General features: G+C 49.7%; 1 protein-coding gene across 2 annotated transcripts in view; it reads right to left on the bottom strand.

Annotated features, from left to right (window-relative positions):
- LOC146181254 (uncharacterized) overlaps nt 1-23,869 on the bottom strand; it is a 69,883-nt gene that overhangs the window by 8,542 nt on the left and 37,472 nt on the right. For both annotated transcript variants that reach the window (XM_084577872.1, XM_084577871.1), the window contains exon 4: nt 22,252-22,401. In XM_084577872.1, the coding sequence (XP_084433998.1) occupies nt 22,252-22,401 (150 nt within the window). The remainder of the gene's footprint in view (nt 1-22,251; nt 22,402-23,869) is intronic.

The raw sequence follows: 23,869 nt of genomic DNA, 5'->3' as shown, positions 1-23,869 counted from the left end.
GCTACTCTCATAGCCCAAGTCCGAGACCGGTATTTGAACTGTGCAGAGGGCATAGGCCAACAAATGCCTGATTACAAGGGCCAGGAAAACCCGGAGCTAGATAGCCCGATAACGGTTGCCGAAGTCCGGGCAGAAATAAATAGACTGAGAACAAAGACTGCTGCAGGTCCGGACAGAGTCAACAATCGAATGCTAAGAAACTTGGACGACGCGTCGATCCGACACCTCGCAGCATTCATGCAGGAGTGTTGGGAGGCCGGTCGGCTGCCGGCGACATGGAAGGCCGCAAACCTCGTATTCCTCCCGAAGCCGGGGAAGCGGCTGGGTTTCGAACACTTGCGTCCGATCTCGCTCACGTCATGCGTGGGGAAACTAATGGAGCATGTTGTTCAGGCCCGTCTGAAACGGTTTTTGGAGGACAACGATATCTATCCGAACACCATGATAGGATTTAGACCGCATTTGGCCGCATGCGATGTCATGTGTCAGCTAAAAGAACAGATCATACACAATTCAACAGTAGACACCAGGGTGATCGTTGGTCGAGACGTGTCAAAAGCTTTTGACAACGTGAAGCACTCGGCTATTCTGCAGAATCTCCGTGCATTAGATGTTGGAGTTCGCACGTACAACTACATACGCGACTTCCTCAGCGACAGAACGGCAACTATCAGTATGGGGGGACACACAGTAGAAGGTATTCGACTGGGAAGCAAAGCCACACAACAGGGATCGGTGTTGTCCCCGACGCTGTTTAATATCGCCATGATTGGTCTCCCCGCAAAACTAGAGGAAATCCAAGGGCTACACCATACATTATATGCAGATGACCTGACTCTGTGGATGTGCAGGGGCAGTGACGGTGAAATTGAACAGACACTCCAGCGGGCAATCGAAGTTATAGAAAGATACTTAGAACCGATCGGGCTCAGATGTTCGGCCGAGAAATGGGAAGCGCTCGTTCTCACGTCAATGCGATCGCCCCATCGTCGGCGTATAAAGCAGGATAACCCGGAAATGACACTCAGGGTCAACGGTAAGGTTATACCAACGGTAGCAACCATTACAGTTCTGGGATTACGAATTCAGGCCAACGGCAGGAACTCGGAAACGATACAGAGTATAGACGCTAGCACCAGTCAAACCTGTAGACTCCTGAAGCGGATCGCAAACAAACATGCCGGCATGAAAGAAGCTAACCTCCTTAGGCTAGTCCAGTTTTTTATAATCAGTAGGATAGTCTACGTGGCGCCGTATTTACGGCTTCACAAGGCAGAAAAGGAGACACTTGACGTTCTCATTCGTAAAGGGATAAAAAGGGCACTAGGTTTACCACCCAATACATCGACAAACAAGATTATGAGACTAGGGGTCTCCAATACCCTCGAAGAGCTCATTGAAGCTGCAAGGACTTCACAATACCAGAGACTTGCGCAGTCGTACTGGTCGGCGCATTTTGGAAAAACTGGGGTATGAGCCGCAAGCATGCTCCCGACGTACAGAAAAAGTACCTAGACAGGTTAGGGACAAATTAAAAATACCTCCGCTCCCCAAAAACATGCACCCCGTTTACCATGAGAGCCGGAGGAGTGATAGAGCAACAGCGCTGCAAGCCCGTTTTGAGGAAAGACAGGACGTCTTATATACAGATGCCGCACAATGCGCGAACGGTAGGAGACGTGTTTCAGTAGCAACTAGAGAAGACGGGGGCTCGGTAGTTTGCTGCAGCACCCGAAATTCGACCACAACGGAGGCGGAAGAGGTGGCCATCGCACTAGCTCTAACACAACAACAGGTCAAAATTATAGTTACAGACTCGAAATCAGCGATTAGAAACTTTGACGCGGGCCGCATTTCGGCCAGAGCAGCAAGAGTGTTGGCCAGTGGTTCACCACCGGCAGAGCAGGTCGCGCTCATTTGGACACCGGCGCATCAGCGGTTGAGGGAGAACGAGAAAGCGCACGCACTGGCCCGAGGATTAGCTACATTCCGGGATCCCAGTGACGACTTATGCGCAACCCCGTACCCCTTGCGCAATGAGGAGCCCCTGCAGTTCGACGATGACCTTAACACCTACCAAGATATCCTAAATCATTACAAATTAGGCAGATCAGTACTAAGACGGCCGCTCGATGGAAATCGAGCGGCCGTGGTACTACCAAAAGCGTGTAAGCAACTCACCAAAAGCGAGCAGGTTATGTGGCGTAAGCTACAGACTGGAGTATTCTAGAACCCCCAGCTTTACAGCAAGTGGCACCCGGAAATTTTTAGCCCCAGGTGCAAACGTTGCGATGGCATAGCGGACATGATCCATATGATATGGATGTGTCCTAGATTTGGAGAACCTGACCGAACAGATGAGTCCTGGGAGGCACTACTTCTCAAGCAGGACGAAAAAGGGCAACGAGAAGTCATCCGTCTTGCCCTGGCCGCTGCTAAGATCCAAGGGATCCAGGTCGACGGCAGAGGGGGAGGACATGGTTGGGACAGAGCGTCGCCTCGGATCCTGTGCAATAAATGTTATTTCTTTCTCTCTCTGGCGCTACGAGGCATTGGCGCGCTTCGTGTTGGGCGACAGCGCAGCTGAAGGCACCCTTACAGGTGGCCGCTGCAATGCGAACTCCCGACGTCAGGGGTAGCGACGGCTTTATGTTCGCCCATTGCACCATTCACATTGTTAATTTCGCAAGACACTGCCCATCGTAATTACCGGAAACAAAAGTCCCAATTCTGTAATTAGGTAACTGGTTATAGGCAATGAGTGAAAGCGTAAACTTTCTCTAATTGCGTATAACCAGTTACCTATTTCGCACAAGCACACTAATTAGCTAATTACAGTGTTGTATTTCAGTCAATTAGCAGTACAAGTCATACTATCAACATTTGGATGTAATACTTAGTGAAAAAACACACGATAGTAACCGTTCGACCTCAGTCTCTCCATCTGCCTTGTAGAATGGAACCGTGAAAGAGAAGAGCAACTATAATAGTAGCCCTTAAATGCATTCTTACAGCCTGGCAATAAATCTTCCAGGTTGTCCCAGCTGCCGTATTCTGTTCCAGCTGCAAATTGGACATAGAACGTTTGAGTGTCACGTTGTATGTCACTGAATCCTATTTCTTGCCACTGCCTCTCACGTCTTGCATTATGCGCTCTTTGTAACTTTATTGCCTCAGTGTGCTTCGCTGTTTTTATGGTTGGTTGGTTTGGTTGGTTTGAGGAGTTTAACGCCCCGAAGCGACTCAGGCTATGAGAGACGCCGTAGTGGAGGACTCCGGAAATTTCGCCACCTGGGGTTCTTTAACGTGCACTGACATCGCACAGCACACGGACGCCACTCCGTTTCGCCTCCATCGAAACGCAACCGCCGAGGCCGGGATTTGATCCCGCTTCCTTGGGCTGTTTTTATGTTTTCTATAGATATTTAACAAACGTTGTAGTGTTTTATTTTCATTCTTAGGCAGCATTATGTGTTATCAGCTTTTCAGATTTGAAGAGAAAGTGACGGCAAATAGAATTTTCTTTACAAAACGTTGTACTTTTCATCTGCATAACCCTGATAAAAATTTCTGAATGATTGAACGAACAAGGTTGGCCCCATTATATATGGCCGCGGAGAAGATGCTAACCCTCCTCGCCGCCTTAGCCATGGTTTGTTTTCTATCGCAATGAACAGATATGTATGGCTGGCAGTCGCGAAAGGTTTCTTTGAGACTGCAGCCTTCCGAAGGCATTGCGTGTAGGATTACTCTAGCACGTTCGAGATACAGCGAGGTGTCGTTTTTTTTTGTTTCCATAATTCTGCCTGAAATGTAGCTTTTCACTCTATGCTAGTATTTCGATAGCGCATGCTTACTTATTCATTCGCTGATTCTGTTCTTCCTGTTCTACTGGTGGCATGGTTTCCCCCTAGCGTGAGGAAAAAAAGAAATATTTCTAAATCACTATAACCAAATTTTTGCTGTTGAAGCTTAAGATCTCTTCGTGAAATCCTTTATCAGATGTTTGTATTTTGGTCAAACGTCTTACGCGTGGCGCCGTGAACCTTCCTATTTTGATTCATTAGAAGCTTGGAAGAACGGCAACAGAATAAATTCTAGGGGCACTTTGTTGTTGTTGTGGCTGTATAGGAAGAAGGAAAAAAATATGCACGGGCTGCTAATGGCGCTGTAGATGAACCACCTTCGCTGCCTCTTGCGGACAAGAGAGAAAATAGATAGAAAGGAAAAAGAAGAGGGATAGAAAGACGCGCGCCGCAACAACAACCGTCATCCACCACCGAAGCAGTGGCTGGTGCAATGACGGTCTAACAGAGGAAATTCGGGGGCTGGCCATCCCTGCCGCAAGCGGCGTGGACCTACCGCCCCAGCTCCGTAGGGTCAGAAACTTCCACCCTTCACCCCTGGGCACTTTGGACTACTAAAGCGCGATGAGTCTGTTGTTGTGGCTCACGGGCAGAGGCTCTTTATTTTTCTTTCCTTTTTCATAACTCAGCATAATATATGTTGTTGTGGCTGTAGGAAGAAGGAAAGAAATGCACGGACCTGCTACTGGCTCTGTAGCTGAGCCACCTCCTCTGCCTCGTACGGACAGGAGAGAAAATAGAGAAGAAAGAAAAGGAAGAGGCACCATCGAAGCAGTGGCGGGTGCAATGACGGTCTACAACAGATAAAATTAGGTGGCAGGCTAACCCCCGCACCAAGCGGCGGTGACCTACCGGTCCTAGAACCATTCTCCAAGCAGCAGGATGCAAGGCGCCAAGGGAACGCGAAGAGAGAGATATGGCTCAAGAAGGCTGGAGTTCAAAACTATAGTTGGGAGCGCGGCGCAGAGGCACTCCCTCCACAGGGCTAGGAAGGAATCCCATTACTAGAACCATATCCATCATATGGATACCCGCACACGAATCTGTCCCTGGCAACGAAGCTGTGCACCTGCTGGCCCGAGATCTCTACCACCGGGCAGCGGTAGAACAGCCCGAATGCAAGGGAATTAAAGATTGCGCTATCACATACAATGAGATCACAGAATCACAGAGCGGGCCCTCCTGACCCGCTCCCCGGCCTGCGTGCCGGGGGCGGGAGATGAAGGGCTCCTTTTCGGTGGAAATAAAGTTTTCATTCATTCATTCATTCATTCATTCATTCTAGGAAGGAATGGGGTGAGGGGAGATAGGTGGAAGGGTCCATGGCGTGAGAACAAGGTGCCCACGTCGATTCTTGGGACTGTGGAAGCAAAAAATAGCCTATCTGTTCGGGCCCTTCAAATGGCGGAGACAGCCCCGGGCCAGCCTATAGCCCCATCAGGGCCAGGATCAGCCACCCTTCTGCAATGAGGCGAAAGCGTCTGTGACGAAGTGGTCTGAAGCCTCCCACTACGGCTCCTCTTTCGGTTTTCACTGCCACTTTCTTCATTTTCTTTACAGCTCAGTTAAGGTGTCCGCGGATAGTGCACATTTTCTTTGCTGTCAAACAACTTGAAACGCCGCTGAAGTCTGCTCTACTGCGTCTATTTCTATATGCTCCGTGATGCGGCTTTCGAGGAAGCGCCAAATGAAAGGCGCCGCACGAACGCCTGGATAGAACGCCTGGCGGGGTCAGCTTCGTATATGCGTGAATCGCCTGGGGACGTCTTCACTAGTTGTGATGTCATTACCGTATGTGACGTCATCATCACTTCCGGCTATTTACATGGCCGGAGGTCACACCATGATGGTGTCACATCCGATCATGATGTCATCATGTAATTGCGGCACTAATTCGAACTAGTCATCAGGCATGAGACAGCTGGTAAGCGAGCGAAGGCGAAAGCAACAATGAGTGTGTGTGTGTGTGAACAACTTTTCTTTCCACCAGAATGGAAGCCCCCTACTCCCCGCTCTCTAGACCTGCGTGCCGGGGGCGGAAGACGGGAGCTCCGCGATTAGAGGCAGGCAAAGCGGTCTTGTTTCCTTGCGGCCTCTTATGCCAGGTGGATGGCTTTCTTCTGGAGAGTTGGATCCTTGCTCTGCTGAAGGGTTTCCCAGGCTTCTCTACTAACTATTAACGCCGTAGCGTCAAGGGCCCTGTGTCGCAGAAAAGTCTGTGTCGTCGTCGGCGGCAGTTGTCCGGCGTTGGCCGTGATTGAAAAATCCCAGAAGCATTGAAAATACAAACAAGTAGGAAAAATCGCCGACCTGAGGAATCGAACGTGGGCCTCCGGGGTGCGAGACGAGAACGCTAACCACTCGGCCACGCCAGCTTTTTTTTTTCTTTATTGCCTAACTTTTGCAAGACAACACAAACACACACAAGACATTGATATCATAAGCCTCCCAGAGGCTGGCTTCGTCATTCTGAAATTCCTTTAGATCCATCAAAGGTTCTACCTTTGGCAGCCACTCAGGATTATCATCGACAAACTTCACAATATCGATAAACCAATGGACAGCCTTGCGGACAGCCAGCTAGATGGCTTGAAATAGACAAAGGGGCGTCTACTGATTGCGGTGTTGTCTCCGAAATGTCCCTTAGAGAAGTGTATTGTGGCGTATAATAATAATTATGAACATGTAAATTACAGAATTACTGAACAAGCAGTTAAGCGTGTTCCTTTTCCGCTGTTATTCCTTTTCGCTTGACGTGCACGTAGCGCCATCATGCGTGTGGCGCACGGAATAAGATAGAGAGGGCATGGCCTCCGAGATCTTCATCGCGCCGGCTCGGATCGGCAACGATGTTGAGTCCCGCGCGTTTCGGCAAGGTGGCTGATTTCCGGTGCGATTCTACCCTTTGCGTAATTGTAGATGGCTGTTTTGTTGTCACTAATTATGAATTTTGCTCCGTTCTAAAGCAAGCGAGCGCTATCGCACCTTCTTCAGCTGTTTCGGTTGCGGCTTCTGACAGTGGCTGCCGACAATGAGGCTCCTCGGCCGTCGACTACAGAGGCTTCCGCTGCACCCGACTTCCCACTCGCCACGTCAACGTATGGACTACCGGACGCCTGCCCCACGAGGGGGAGTTCTGGTGGGTTTTTGGTTGCTTTGGGGGGTTTAACGTCCCAAAGCGACTCAGGTAATGAGAGAGACCATATTGAAGGCCTCCGGAAATTTTGACCACCTGGGATTCTTTCACGCGCACTGACATCGCACAGCACGCCAATGCGGTTCGCCTCCATCAAAACGCAGTCGCCGAGGCCGGGATTCGATCCCGCTTTTTTGGGCACAGTAGTCGAGCGCCGTAACCACTGCGCCACCCCAGCGGGGTGCACGGGGTGGTGCAGTGGTAAGACGGCTGACTACTGTGCCGGAGTACCTGGGTTCGAACCCGACCTCGGCGGCTGCGTTTCGATGGAGGAACGAAGTGGCGTCCGTGTGCTGTGCGATGTCAGCGCACGTTAAAGATCCCCAGGGGGTCGAAATTACTCCGCAGCCCTCCACAACGGCTCCTCTTTCTCTCTTTTCACTTTCACTCCCACCCTCCTTCCTTCCCTTACGGCGTGGTTGAGGTGTTCACAGAAAACAAGTGAAACAGTTACCGCAACTTTCCCTTCCTATAAATCAATCAATTAATCCAATAGCTCGAAGCGCTTTTCCAGTGCTTCTACTGTCTTTTGCCTCCTTTCCACTTTGTATATGGGGCGCATGTTTCGAGGAAGAGGGGATATGGTTAGCTTATCTCGGTATATTTTTAGGATACTCCACTTTTGTTGGATCCGTCTGTCTGCAGTCCTACCGTATTTAAAATGGCTCTTCCAGCAGTTGTCTGGCTTAGCCTTTCGAGCTGCGGCACTGACTGTCTCAGCTATTCCTTACCTATTATGTACTCCAATAGCGAGCATTCTCTCTGTGGATGTACTCATTGGTAGCTACAGGACCTTTTTTATGCATCGTCTAATCTGTTATTCTACTTTTCTTTTTATTGCGAAAGCAATACTACGCCAGGTTTCGCCTTTTCGCTGTACCGTACCGGAGCCTACCCTTCCCGGTCGGTGGTCAGTCATATGACAACTGACGTCATACCATAGCGAAAGACAGGGTAGCAAGTCGGCTCTTCAGCGCGCCATAGCTATACGCGCCACGGTCGAGCGGCGGCTGTGGTCGGTAACGTGACTACTGACGTCATACCAGAGCGAAAGAAGGGGGACCAAGTCGGCTCTTCAGCGCGCCGCAGCTACTATCCACGGCCGGTCGACCACCTGCGAACGGCGGCAAGCGATTGACGTCATGCAAGTTGCAAGAGCTTGCAGGCCTTGCTGCGATTCATTGTGCTACAGAAAGAAGAATCTGCGAAAGAATAATAAAGTTTGGAGACGTCTAAAAAGTATGCCTTTCAATTCGCGGACACAGGAGATTAGCAATGTGCACCGCCACAAACGAAACACTTTGCATAGCCAACCGGACATTGCTTTCGCAACTTCCAGGCTTAACTAAAGCTAAGCCCTAGGTAATGTTTTCATCTGCTCTAAGGTTTAAATATGGTGTAGAGTAGCTTATGCGGCTTATGACATATGCCTGCATAAGTCTGATCAAGCTCCTTTCTTTTAAGCCTCGGCCCTCCAATGTTATTCTCCTGAATATACTTAGAACTTGTGTGGCGTATACTTCCAATTTCTTTAGTACCCCGTCGTTGTATCCGTTCTCTTGAATGTATAGCCCTAGGATTCGTATTTGGTCAACCTAAACGTATTATCTAAAAGCAATATTTAGTAAATTAGAATAATTTTCCTGATTATGCAATATGGGGGAATATTTGACGGTACTGGGACTGGGAAGATCAGCGGCGAATCGAGCGACAGCGAACACAGTCAGGTCGAACACGCGCAGCGATAACTATGCCATTGACTGAAATGTCCACCACGTACTTCTTCCTCTTCACAATTACCGGTGGGACGAAGGGAAGCAATCCAGCGACTTATGGCGTGGGCAAGACGTTAGCGTAGTAATAGGGTTTCAGGCGCTACACGTGAGCGATCTCGCGACCACGCTGGCGTACAACATGAGATGGCGTAGATCATGAGACATAATTGACCCGTGAGGTGCGCTTCAGACAACGGGTATGGGGGATGGTATTTAGCATGAAATTCCGAAGACAGTCCAGGAGCATTGGAAGGTATCCACAGCCACACAAGAGCGCGAAACGAGAAGCGCGGTGTCGAGTGTTGGTTGTCATGGTTGGATTTATGGCGGTACTGGGTGTTAGCCGTGAATGCGCGGACAATTTTTCGACAGTTCTTCGCATGCTGGGCGTCTTGAAACGCAGGGGTATGCTCGTTCATATTTTTTTCTTTTATATTGCACATCGATTTATAGGAAAGGAAAAGCTCAGTACATTGTTTTGACATTTACAGTTGTTCAAGGTAATATTGCACATCCTAGGGCGGCCTGTTCGTTTTTTAATTGGTTCACAAGAAAGAGAAGGAGCAGTATCTGTCACTCTTGTGTGGACCCCTGAACTGCGCCGTAATCGAAGGGGGGAGCGTATGAGTGAAACTGGAAAGATCGGCGGAACCCTGGTGATGGTGGCAGTAACAACTTTTATTGCCACCAAATGCAAGGAATTCGGGCTGGGGCAGATCAAGGGTGGCGACCTTTTGAAAAGCTCGCGTGGTGATGGCCAGTTGCGTAGGGTTTCTTTGGCTGGCCAACAGCTTGCCCCATTCCTCCGCTGAGAGAGCTGGTAAGGGTGTCCTTGTAGTGAGTTGCTGGCGCATTCCCATAGTATAATGGTGTTGGGTGGCCTGCGTCCCGTCACCGCAATGCCGGCATGCAGGATTGTGTTCACCATTTGCTATAATCGGTAGGGGCTAAAAATTCCCTCTATTTTAGACATCTGAGTGTCATGGCTTGCACCCGGTAAGATGCAATCCCGTAGGAAATTGGTGCCACGGCGAAATCACTGCATCACGGCCAATGAAGCCTTCGCTTCAAAAGGGCCAGATATGACCTTCTACGTTACCAAGCAAATGTTTTTTTCTCACAGGCGAGTTAGTCACTGCTCATCGGCTCGACATTTTTGTTCGACATCCTTTTCTAAAGTGTTCCACTGCAGAACCGAGCTCAACGCGACTGGCAACCTATTCATTTCAAAACCGGTGACGACTCTGGTGTACCAGGGATCGATTCTGATAACTGCTGATACAACAGAACAACCATAACGCTCTTTAAACTCATCCCGCGATTACGCTGGGCTACAGCTGCCATGTGGACAACGTAACAGAGCATTCGCTGTAACGACAGTGGAAAGTATCTCTTGACTGGCATGAGCAGTGGCGGCACTTACAGAGGACAGCGGGTTCACTTAAAGATTTACACAAAGTTGCGTATCTGATGGCCAAGCATGGGCACTATTGTAGATACATTTACCTTCGATACATTTGTGTATCGGTATTTGGTATCGCGTGCATAGAAGGAGATACGAATGGTTGGCATTTAAAATACATTTTAGTGTACCTTGTAGTTTAATGATAATAGAACTAAAAGAAGCTAAACAAAACGGATCTCGCTCCGGTGGTGGCGCTAGTGGTGTGGCAGCTCTGTTTGTCTGACAGTCGTCATTAGAGAAGCTGCCGTTGGATTCGGAATAACGTCCAAGGTCACGAGTTTTCGCATGCGGGACAGTGCGATTATCTAAGTCCGCAACATCAGGTAGATCATCGGACGCGTTCTTGTAATTTGGATTTTGGAGCTTATTTAATCGAGATGGTCGCAGTACAAGGACTTGATCTCCTTCCTGATACGACCTCATCTTCGAATTACTGTCGTAATAACCTTCGCCCTTAACTGTGCCTCTTCCATGTTTACTGCGTCCCACACTAGTGACAGGGCTCAACAGGTCCTAGTGACCCTTGAGTTTCCTCACTGTATTCAGGATAATTGAATTGCTACGGCTAGGTTTGATAAAGACTGCCATCTAAAGACATTTTTTGTTGTAACCGCCGTACTCAAAGCCCACCCCTCATGTAATAATACCATGTAATACGGGGGCAGAGACCTCGTCAGGCAGTCATGCCTTATGTCTCTGCCACCCACAGGAAGCAGTGATTTTCTGCAAATAAAAAAAAAAGAAAGACTAAATAGGGCCTTTAGAAATTCAATAAATAGGTAAATAAATAAAAACGCACCTTCATCAAATATATTTCGACGCACCTGTCCACTCCCGTCAAGAAGCCTTAATCATTTTCCTCGGTGATAGAGTGCGCCCACATTGCGGGGTTCGTCAGAACAGGTGGTTTGACAATATACTGTTAGTCTCAAGACTTTTAAGTATAATAACGCAATATTTTCTCTAACAAAATTAATAAGCCATCTTGCTTATTGATGATTTCCCTTTAGTTTTAGAGAAGGATATTACGCTACGAAAGTATTTTGCAGTATTGACATAAATAAGTTCGGTTCGCCAATGGCGTGGAGCTTGCATTGTTTACCACAGAACAAAGGCACAGTACACATGAAAGCGGTGTCCCAAAGGAAAATGAACGGAAAAAGATTTATGTTCAATCTTATATGTCCAAGTGCTCAAAGGTAGGCTCTTATAAGGAACATTATGTAAAATAAATTTTGGTAATCTGCTTAGGAATTAATGGATTCAATGTACCCATACTTTCCATCTAATCTAAAGTACCCACAAGGACAGCTCCATAGAGAGCGGAGCTTCTTTAAATCAGTGCAGTGGGATTGGTTTAAGCTCATTTAGAAAGCAAATATTACTTTAGGTGCGCAAAGATTTGTTCGAATGGAAAGAGAAAGACTACTTTGAAGCTTTGTTACAGTTTTTGGATCTTTCATTCACACTCTGTAGAGACCAATTCTCTAACTAAACACTTTGAGCACCAGAACGTATATTTTTCACGTTCATGTTCAAATGTGTGTTACGACTAGCGGGATTGCACGCCCTCAACTAGGGTCTGATTTGTCGCCATCCGTAATAATAAGGCATGAAGTTTTCAGCCCACACGGCCACGTATACAAGTCAGGCGAGTGCGTTGCGATCGTGCTGCTGTCCTTGACAATTTCCTCTAGCGGTGACTTCTCACACGCCACCACTGACAATTATATCCTCCTCCTCAGAACCAATGTTGTTCTAACTGTCCAAGCCATCCGGCATTTTTACGCTAGACAAGAGGAATGATAGATTCACTCTCAGAATGTCGGCATAGAACTGTTTGGTTTGGTTTGTGGGGTTTGACGTCCCAAAGCGACCCAGGCTATGAGAGATGCCATAGTTGAGGACTCCGAAAACTTCGACTACCTAGGGTTCTTTAACGTGCACTGACATCACACAGCACACGGGCGCCTTTCTTTTCGCCTCAATCGAAAAGCGGCCGCCGAGGCCGCGATTCGATCCCGCATCCATGGGAACAGCTAGTAGTCGAGCGCCATAACTACTGTGCCACCCCGGCGGCGCGATATGTTGGGCACTGAGTGGCGGTATATGAAGTATTGGCCTGGACACAATTCACTTGTTTTTTTATCCATCTATTTCTCTGCCTCACGATGCGATTTGAAAACGTAGCGATTCAAGGCTTTCGCCTTAAATGTTTGCTATAAGAATTTAATAGAGGTTTCACAAGTTACAGATAAATAGGTTAACTTCGCCAATAATATTTAATATATTGGTGTAAACTTTGCTAATCATAATATCATCTATATTATGTTTGAGTTTTAAGTGATGAATCGAAGTGTCAAAGTTACATTATCGAGTATCTCTATCTTGCAGTGGTATCGGGAATACAATTTTTTAGGACGTTGAATGTTGGGATCGAAGATAATTTTTGAAGTATCTTGCACAGCCCTACAAGAGAATAGGTAGTTAAATGTTAATTATTTGTTTGCGCAAACAACAGAACGAACATGAAAATGAAGACCGGAAGGAGCATAACTACATTAGTTTGTTTCAAACAAGAAACTTGTAGGGCCCGTGGCGCGCCGCGCATTCGAAGGCCGCGCCACTTCCCAATGCTCCCTGCGCGCGGCCTGTTTCCCTCTCCCCGCTCGTTCGGGGATAACCGGTCCTGCGCGAGGGGGCTATAAAAGAAGGCACGCGCCGCCGTCTCGCCCTCTCTTGGTCCCTGCCTCTTCGTTCCTGCTTCGCTCCTGCTTCGCGCCTGGAGCTTCTGCACGGAAGACGACCCGTAGGCTGCAGCCCCCCGTACGACGACCTAGCACCGCCTTCGACGACCCCTGTGAGATTAAAGATGTTTGTTATACGGCCCACTGTGTGTTTGTCGTGTGCATCCCTCGGGCAGACGAATCGCCCACAGCTGGCACCCAACTGGGGCTGAATTAGCACCCATGTGGATGATTTTTCTGCCAACGTGGCAGCGCACGGCAACACGACGGGCCGGTCCTTTGTATGTTAGGCGCGACGCCATTTTGAGTTTAGGGCTATCGTGTGTGCAGATGACGCGGAGTGTAGTATAGTAGTGTTTGTACAGTGTTTTAATTTTGTTTTGGGTTATGTGTGTGTTTGTTAGTGTCGGGCGGTTTGTGTTTTAATTTTTTTGTGCATATGTTAGTTTTATGAAGTGTTTAGCCTTTGTGACTAGCCTCTTGATGCTGGCTAGGTGGTAGTCGTGCGCGTTTAGGCTCCCGGCCGGCTATAGTTGTTGAGTGCAATGCCTCCGAGAAAAGACGTACCAGATAGGGCCGCCGCTTCGGACGCTAGTGCGTCCGGAAGTGAGGTAAAGGACGCGGTAGAGTCTGCGCAGGTTACCGACGCGGCCGCCCTGATGAGGCAGATGAACGAAATGTTGTCGGTGTTCCCCCGTCAGCTCGGTTCGGTGGCTAGTGCCAACGAAGCCACAGCTGCGGCGACAGTCTCGCGTCCGCGGATAAATGTAGAGGTTCCCTCCTTTTTCGGCTACACGGACATGAAGTCAGTCCACGAATTCTTGCAAGAACTCGAGGATTATCAGACGGAACTGGGTTCCCCAGACGACGTGGTGCTAGCGCAGGTAATCCCCGTGGCACTTGTTGAGAGCGCGGCGCGATGGAGACGCTGTTAGCCGGCTTTCCAGTCGATAGCAGACTTCACCGATCGCTTTCGCGCTGAGTTCTTGGCGCCCGATTACGAGCGCCGGATGCTTGAGGAGCTTGCGTTGCGCACACAGCACCCAGAGGTGCTGTGTGCGCAATGCAGGAGCTCTACAAGAGGGCAGATCCCACGGCAACCGACCTTGAACAGGTCGCGCGCGTGATCAGGCAATGCCATCCGCGCTTCAAGCCGTATTTGCGGGGACGTGGTTTTGCAAACTTCGAGGCCCTAGCACAGGAAGCGAATGTAGTGAAGGCGGATTTACTCGCTGAATTGCGCTACCAGCCAGCCCCCAGGCCAGCCGAATCACTAGAGCCGCGATGCGCCTGGGCCGGAGGCCAAGACTCCGTGCCGCGCGCCAAAGGCGCAGACGTAATGACGGTAGGGCAGGAAAGGCCAGCGCAAGGCTCCGCGATTTCTCGCGCTCTTGACCCGTCCGCGTTCGAACAGCGGCGTCGAGCTGGGCTCGCCAGCGACGACCGCATAGGCGCGGAGAGAGGGGAAAGACGTCCTCAACCGCTTCGTGGAACGCGGCATCCCCCGACCGCGTGGCAGGTGAACGATTGGCTTTGCTGGAATTGCAACCAGCCGGGCCACGTGGCACGAGAGTATCAAGTAAGGCGTATGCAAGTAAACGCGGACCGCCGGCGGCGATAATTGGTAATACCAGCCTGACGCCGTCGGCGGGAAAATTTCGTGGAAGCCACAGCGGAAAATGAGAAATGTACTTCCAAGTCGCGTCTACGGGCGACCGCACCGGCGGCGCAGAGGCTTTTGTCCCCCTCGCCTGTGGAGCGCAAGGAATGCTGTCGCGCTCGAGCCCTTTTATGCTAGTGCGGTTAGTTGGTCAAAGCTACTCGGCACTCGTTGACACGGGCTCAACTCTGTCATTGGTCGGTGATGATGTTTTCGAGGCCTGCCGTAGATGTAAAATTCGTGTCAGGCCAGCCGAAACCCCTTTGAGCTTAGCAGCAGGGAAGGCAAAAGCGGAAGGAGCGGTACGTCTGGTCCTGCGTTTTGACGGCAGGAAGCGGAGGCATCGCTTCGTCTATCTGCCCGGCTTAGCCATACCAGTTATTCTGGGAAGAGATTTTCTTTCGAGCGAAGGCATTGTGCTTGACATGGGGGAGAACGGCTATCGCTACAGCCCCTCCAACCCCCTCATTCCCTTTTTTAGCGCACCCAAACAGGAATGCGTCGCTCAGCGAGCGAGCGTCCACGCTTTTATGGCAGACGGCTCCCCCACGACACTGAATGGTAGCCCATTAGAAGCAATTATCGCGTCCTTCTCAGGAACCGGTAGTCAGCGCCGAAGGCTCGTGGAAACTTTACTCCCGTTTTCGGATTGTTTCACAGAGAGACCAGGCAGAACCGACTTGCTTCAGCACGAGATCGAAACGGGTGATGCGCGCCCTTTCAGATGTAACCCGCGGCCGTTAAGCGCGCATAAGAGACAGCTTCTCGACAGCGCCCTTGACGAGATGATAGATACCGGCGCGGGGAGACCCTCACAAAGTCCCTGGGCGTCCCCAGGGGTTCTAGCGCCAAAGAAAGATGGTTCGGTCAGGCTGTGTGTTGATTATCGAAAGCTCAACTCACTGACGCCTACGCTTGCGTACCTTTTCCAGTCGATCGAGGCTGTAATGTACGCGTTAGGGAACGCAAGGTTCTTCACAGTCCTGAATGCAAGCAGAGGGTACCTGCAGATTGAGATGGCGGAAGGCGACATTCAGAAAACCGCATTCACCTGTCACCGCGGGCTCTTCGAATTTACTCGACTCCTGTTTGGTTTGTCTAATGCACCGAGTACGTTCATGCGATTGATGGACATCGTGCTGGGCGATGCAAGGTTCAACTACGCGATGGCGTACCTCGACGACGTCGTGATATCCTCACAGTCGTTCGAGAGCATCTCATTCACCTGAATTTCGTTCTTGAAAGAATGAGACGTGCGGGTATAACGATCAACCCAAAGAAAGTGCACTTGGCATCGAAGAGAGTAAACCTCTTGGGATTTGTGCTTGATAATAGCATTTTTGGACCGAACGATGACAAACTGCAGGCAATTCTGAACTACCCCTGCCCGACGGACGTGAAAAGCTTGCAGAGGTTTTTGGGAATGGTTGCCTTCTACAGACAATTCATCCCTAGTTGTTCAGAGCTCGCTAGGCCGTTGAACCAGCTGTTGCGGAAAGGCTCGAAGTGGGTCTGGGGCAAGGAACAGAACGACGCTTTTGTCGCCTTGGCTCGCGCGATAGCGAAAACCGCTAGTTCGTGCCTCCCCGACCTGAACAAGCCGTTTGTCTTGCAGACAGATGCTAGTGATGCCGGTGTAGGAGCTGTTTTGTTGCAGGAACACGAGGGCAAGCTGCGCCCTGTCGCGTTCGCTAGCCGCACGCTCACATCGGCGGAGCGGAATTACTCCGTGACCGAAAAGGAATGTCTGGCGATAATGTTCGCATTGCCAAAGTTCGACATGTACCTAGACGGAGCGGTTTTCACCGTGTAGACAGATCACCAGGCACTTTCGTGGTTAAAGAGGCTGAAAAACCCCGCAGGCAGACTCGCGAGATGGGCGATGACGTTGCAACGTTACGCGTACGCCATTTAGTACCGCCGGGGTAGCATGAATAAGGTGGCCGATGCTTTATCGCGCGCACCGTGGAAGGCTGGCAGAAGCGTATCAGAGGCGCAGACCAGCATTGCTGAAATCGGCGTCGCCGCTACTGGAGAGGTGGAGAGGGCGGACGCGAGAGTCGCGCCCTGCGTAGTTAAAGATAGAAAGGAGGCGGACCGAGTTGCCGCGCTGTGCTGCGAGAGAGAGTAGCGGTCAGTAGGGAAGAGCTAATTGAGGCCCAGAAAGCAGACGGTCTATGCCAGCGGGTGCTGACAGAGCTTGCGAGTAGTGCAGCTTGCACCGGGAACGCTGAGGGCAAGTACGACGCGTATCTGCTGGGCGATGATGGCTTACGGCTCCGCTACATCCGCCAACTTGACAAGGAAGAGGCGATTGCATCTCCCTTCCGAGTCGTTGTCCCGAGGAAGTTCCGGAAACGATTCCTCCAGTACTTCCATAATTCAGCGCTGGCAGGCCATGGCAGCGGCAGTAAGACTTACGACAAGTTATGCCGTGTCGCGACCTGGCCAGGTATGAGAAAGGATTTGCTGGGTTACGCCCGTACATGTCCTGTTTGCCGGTAGCCAAGCCTCGGGCGGGGAAACCCGCTGGCATGATGAAGTCGGTAGTTAGCAACTATCCGTGGCAAGTGGTCGCGTGCGATATCACGGGACCCCTCCCTTGCTCCGCGCGTGGACACCAATATATCTTGGTAATAACGGACCACTATTCCAAGTGGGTTGAGGTTTTCCCCCTTAGGAAGCTTGTGTCAGAACGGATTTGGGAGAAACTGTTGGAGACATTCACTGGTTTCGGTTTCCCATCCGACCTGATTAAAGACAATGCCTCGTATTTCACAAGAAAAGTCTTTGTTTATTCCTGTCGCTCGCTTCAAATCCGCCACAGGAAAACGAGTCCCTACCACGCTCAGAGCAACATAACCAATAGAGAATCGGAATATTAAGAGTATGCTGGTCGCGACGACCGAGCAGCCCAGAGATTGGGACGCACGGCTGTCCGAACTGGCTTTCGCCACTAGAACAACCGTGAACAGGTCGGTGGGTATGACATCTGCTTACTTGAATTTTGGGAAAGAGATCGCTTTTCCGCTAGAGAACGCCCTACTTGACGCGGCGGGGCCCGCGCCCCCTCCGCTTACACAGTACGCGGCAAAGCTCCGCGAGCGCCTTGAGGCAGCGCAGCGCGCGGCTCATGAAAACCTCGATGTCGCGCGCATGGAGCAAGCGGATCAGTACAACAAAGGTCGCCGTCACGTCGTTTTCAACATGGGCGACTTGGTACTGAAAAGAACGCACCCGCTTAGTAATGCAGCGCGTGGGTTCGCCGCGTCGCTAGCGCACAAGTGGGTTGGACCGTTCGAAGTTACGGCATGGACTACGCCACTCACTTACCAGCTGCGGTTGTTGGCGAGCGGTGAAACCGCTGGTCCGGTGCACGTCGCAGACTTGAAAGCTTACCATCTCTGCAAGGACGATAACTGCGAAGCGGGGGAAGCTCAAAGCGATGCAGCGATCTCCCCCAAAGTAAGGCGTACAGGTAGCAACCCGGTTCGCAACCGACGCTATAACCTAAGGCCAAGGTAGTGCACTACTTTGTCTAACGTCTTTGCTTCTTTCAGAATGCATTCTGATAAGATTTTGCAGCACCCAGATGAACTACCGTCGCTGGGGCGGAAAGCCGCACCCAGCGCATGGTTCAAGGAGGGGCCACTTAAACAGGGGGTACCCCCCTAGTTTGTAGTGGTTTGTGGCCCATCATTGTGACCAGCGCGGCCATGCTGGCCGTCTTCAACGAGTCTGGATTGGAGCCCACTGCCCAGGCCTGGAGTACGGGCCTCAGGAAGCTAGGTGTGCCCGGGGCCGAAACGCCTGCTGCAATGTGCATCCAGCACGGCGCCACGTGGAAAGGGGTCAACGATGTAGAGCAACAGCTCAGGGCCGCTGCCAGTCGTATCCGTGGCCGAACCCAGCTGCGCTGTGACCCCGAGGATGTGGCTGCTGCAGGAGAGGGACCAGCCTGAACAGCCCGCCATGCCTGCTGCTCCTCCCGTCCCACGGACTAGCTGAGATGGCATCCCGCTAGAGCCAGGCGACAAGCCTTCATATTTTACGTCGACCCGGGCCCGGACTTGGACATGGCCCGGCTGTTGGATGAGCCCGGGTCGGACGCTGAGGGGGGGGGGGGAGATGTAGGGCCCGTGGTGCGCCGCGCATTCGAAGGCCGCGCCACTTCCCAATGCTCCCTGCGCGCGGCCTGTTTCCCTCTCCCCGCTTGTTCGGGGATAACCGGTCCCGCGCGAGGGGGCTATAAAAGAAGGCACGCGCCGCCGTCTCGCCCTCTCTTGGTCCCTGCCTCGTCGTTCCTGCTTCGCGTCTGGAGCTTCTGCACTGAAGACGACCCGCAGACTGCAGCTCCCCGCACGACGACCTAGCGCTGCCTTCGACGACCCCTGTGAGATTAAAGATGTTTGTTATACGGCCCACTGTGTGTTTGTCGTGCGCATCCCTCGGGCAGAGGAATCGCCCACAAACTGTGCGATGTAGCATTATCGCCGCATGATTAATTAATGTGCCATTTACGAAAAGTAGCTCTTTCTTTCAGCCTGGCAAGAAAATGAACGGTATAAAATGTTTCCACAGGACAGCGATGCTCCTTCGGTGCACAACAATTCATTTGCGAGAACAAAATTAGGAGGGCGCTTTCGCGCATCTTAAGGGTAGATGCGAAAGCGCATTTGAACACTACCTTTTCATTCCTAGAATTTTAGTGCTCTTCCTCGTTAACTGCAATAACCAACTTACTCACATAGTTCCTTGCTTAGTTTCGCATTGAAATCTTCGTCTACAACACTAGCGATTTGGAAGTCACCAAAGAAACATCCCCGTGATGACGGGAATAAACACCGGCTCCACGAATTTCTTTTCGGCCATGTACAGTGTACCGAAGGAGTGGTGTATGAGATTGATCTCAAGTGCGGCAACTCCTGCACAGGGTAGACGAGTCAGTGTATCAAAGAGGGAACGCGTTAACATGAACGTAATTTAGAAAAAAGGAAGGAACACATTTTCCGAAGCACATTATTTGTGCTCGTCTTGGGATTTTTAGCTATGCTACAGTGAAGTGATTCTTCTCAGCAGAAGAAAAGTTATAAAATTCAAAAAGGTATTGGAAGTTTTTTATATAAAAAAGGCAGCTTATACGTAAGCTGCTTTAAGAAAAATTAAGTAGAAGAAGAAATAAGAAGAACTGGGCATGGGCAAGACGTGTCGTGCGAAGAGAGGATAACTGATGGTCGCTTAGGATAACAAACTGGATTCGAAGGGAAGGAAAGCGTAGCAGGGGGCGGCAGAAAGTTAGGTGGGCGGATGAGATTAAGAAGTTCACAGGGGTCAAGTGAATGCAGCTAGCACAGAACCGGGTTAAGTGGAGAAATATGGGAGAGGCCTTTGACCTGCAGTGGGTATAGTCAGGATGATGATGATGATGATGACGTAAGCGGCATCATAATACTGCGTGCTGTGCTCGGCACAAACAACATTTTCTTAACCGTGAGTATTCGCGCTCATCATGATGTTTGGTGAATTGAAGCAACAAAAAATGTTTTTTCCGGTGTGTGGAAGAAAGTGGTGATTTGACCCGTCTACATCTTTAATATCGCCCTGTTATTTTTAGCGAGCCAAACGAAAGTTAGCCAACTAACCCCTCGATATAAAGGTTTCTCCATTTATGCAAGTCATGGGCTTAGCTCAATGGCATCGCCCACTTACCAAAGTGACCCACATTTATGAGGATAAATGTTCTTTAAATGTCCTATACACTGCACTTAACACGTAACATAATGTATTCTTCAAAAGTAAAGCAGCGTGAGTCGTGAGTATTTGACAGAAAAAAGTGTTTACCTACAAGAAATTGGTTGCTGTATCGCTGCCATCTGCGGTGAATATTTTATTTCAATTGTCACTGTGAAGAATTTGAAGAAACCTTTCAAAGACTGCGGTGAAAGTTGCAAAGACGATCCAAAATTAGTCAAACGTCACAATGCGAGCACCTCATTTAGAATAGTTTGATACGCTTATTAGAAAGGAACAGAGGATGACCATTAAACAACTGGCAGAGCGTATGAACTCGGTAAGTAGTTGCTTCACACGATGATGCATGAGCATTTCTGTTATCGACTCTTGAGCGTGCAATGGATGGCCAATATTTTTAATGACCGCCAGAAGGCTAGCAGAATCGGCTCTGCCTTAGGTGTTCTGACCCGGTATCATAATAGTGGTGATAAATTCTGGTCTGCAATGCGACCTGGAACTAGCCGTGATTCGACGACTGCTAGCCTGAACCACGGCGGCAATGCTTACAGCGCAATGAGAGCAAATATTATTTCTGCCGCAAAGTTGTTACTGACTAGTTTTCTTTTCTCGTCAGTTATCATTATGACGAAATTGCCTAATTGTGCAGAGATTATCAATTGTTTCCATCATTGCAAAACACTACATCGTCTGCGTGTCGCATTCAACATACAACAACATTGAAAATGGACGAATAAGGTTAAATTACTAAAAAAAGGTCCGTCCTCGCGTAACTGTTGTGGTTTCCATAAAACTAGCAAATTTCTGGAGGGTATAAATTCAAGAGGTTCGATGCTTTGATCCGGTGCCACAATGACGATGTTGCCGTGTCTGTGGTTGGGGCAAGAGGTGCGTAATACAAGCAAGAGACACGAAGCCAAACTTTAAATAGGTAACATTCTAATTCACCACCCCCATATGAAGAGAAGACAGCCATTGCCTCAGGGATGTTACTGTTTAGGTGCTTCTTGATTTCCAGGAGCCATAACTTAGCTCATATGTTAAGCCTGTAAGAACTACCATTCGTTTCCGATAATGTGAAACCGAAACGGTTGACACTATTGAGACAACGACGAGAAAATTTGACGACAGGGCTCGCTTTTCACCCCTAAAATGCCTGTTTACACTTCGCTGTTGTTTCATAATACATGGCACAGTTCCGTTTGTTAAACACTGCAACATCCTTTATAGATGTCGCCTTGTAAGATCGACGTTTTCTTTACAATTGACGCAGCAGCTCAAGGAAACCAGATTCGCGTCGTATGATGATGTGAAAGGGTAGGTTACATACTTTTCGAAATGACGACTAGACCCATTTGATGAGAGGGTAATTACGCGATTCCCTAGTCAACGGCAATAAGGACAAACTTGTCATGGAGACTACTTTGAATAAAGTGGGCCGTTTGGCATATGCACTTGAATTGGCTAAATTTTCCCCAACCCTGCCTCAAATAAATCTACCTTGACGAAATAGCCCAGCAGGAAATTCTAGTATGTAGGTTGCTGGCGTGTGACATCAGAGACGAAGGGTTCGTTACAATGTGACTATTGCTATTGCGTTATGGTATAATATATAAGGGTTGGATACGTCCAACATCGACTGCGCTTCTACGCTGGGCGGCGAATTCGCAAGGAATAGGACTTCGGCCACTTTGTGCAGGCACGTTTTCTTGATTGCTTTTCATCCAGTGTTGAGTGACTCAATAGGTACACACTAAGATTGATTTGATGCATGGAGAGGAGTCTACATACCTGCTTGAATATGTTGCTGTAGTCGGGGCTGTATAAGTGCATTTCCAATATATTAGCACAATTATAGGTTTGGTTATGGAAGTGATGTTCGGTGTTGATATTTCGCCAGGCGACTTCTATTTTTGCAAATGGCTTGTCATTTAAATAGCCCTACAATAGAAACGAAAGTAATGAGACAAAAATTATCCCACAGGAGAGAGCATATACAATGCTACCCGTGTCAAGCCTGTCAGCTCTGGCGATGTCGCCTGGGGGTGACAAGGCGGTAGCTAGTGGAGGAGCGCAACATCCACATTCCGAATCGCTGCTGGACGCATGCATATTGCCACAACGAAAATGGCGTTTTGGCAGCAATAGTAACACATACTGTACCCAATGCGTCATGACCCGACAGTGCCAGAACATGCAGAAATGCTAACTATCTTAATTCTTTAGAACGGGGACAGTAAGAATTAAACAAAAAGCACCCGTCATCTTGCTATCTATTCCTTGCAATGTATTTAGTAAGATAGAAGGCAATATTATCAGGTAAACATCATATTTCATTCAAACAAGAAATCAGGCCTAATTTCTTAACGGCTACTTGGAGATGTGTCATGCACAGTAGAGATAAGGTGACAAAAATGTTCACAATAAAACCGCAGTGATGGCCTAGTGGTTTGGGCGTCTTTCTCGGCTGCGGGAGGTGGTTCGTTCGAAACCCGCCGCCGGACACCCACTGGTAAAAGTGGGTAAAAGCGTCCCCCGGCCTGGCGCCCGGCTCTCACAAGGGTGTGAGCTTGGAAGAGGCTCCGCAAACCTCGCTGCGCTCCCCTGGGGCAAAATAGATTCGAACACTTCAGCCTGCAAAGGTGGTTTGAGTTACCGTGTTTCACGGGGTTCCAAACTGAAAATGAGTCGTGTCCTGCCTACGCGAAAACTCAGAAAAGCCTTGAAGTTACAAGTGCGAAACGCTCTAAGCCAGTGTGTCGAAAGACGTAAAGGTTTACTGTCACTGATGAAGTTCACTTCTCAGTGATCACCGCAGTCCTGGGCAAGTCCGGATTTCCGGCTGTCTGACTTTGCGAGAAAAAAAAAGGGCCATATAATAAGCTTTTGCCCCGCGAGGCGGACTTATTGTTGTCCGATGACGGAACGGGTCACTGCCACATCGGCGCAACTATTTGAGCCGTGACACCTTTTCCCAGGCATTTCACCCCAGAGGAGCCGAGCACCAGGCCGGGGGAAAGCTTGTACCCATTGCAAAACCGGTGGCTAACCGGCGCCACCAGGGATCGAACCCAGTACCTCCCGAATGCGAGGCGGATGCTCTACCGCAACCTCGCGCTGCAAAAGCCCTTTATTTGGCCCCCTTTTTTTTGCAGCCATATAGCCATGCTACAGCCGGAACCTCGACCTGTTCTGGACTGCGGGGAATTTATGTTTTTTTTTTCTTTGTGGACTCATTGCTTTCTCGGCAGCCTGCCCAGTATTTTTTCTGCTTTTTTCTGTCAGCCCGGCCTTTGGAGGCCATTAGTTGTCCCAAACTTTAAGACCTCGAAGGAGCACAGGAAGGTTAGCAGTGCCTCTTCCAAACGCACACCCCCGAAAGAGCCGGACGCAAGAACGGGGGACGCTT

Source organism: Amblyomma maculatum, chromosome 8, assembly GCF_055883805.1.
Source record: "Amblyomma maculatum isolate TAMU_Amacu chromosome 8, ASM5588380v1, whole genome shotgun sequence".
NCBI classification, from domain to species: domain Eukaryota; kingdom Metazoa; phylum Arthropoda; class Arachnida; order Ixodida; family Ixodidae; genus Amblyomma; species Amblyomma maculatum.
This window is presented reverse-complemented; position numbering and strand designations above follow the sequence as displayed.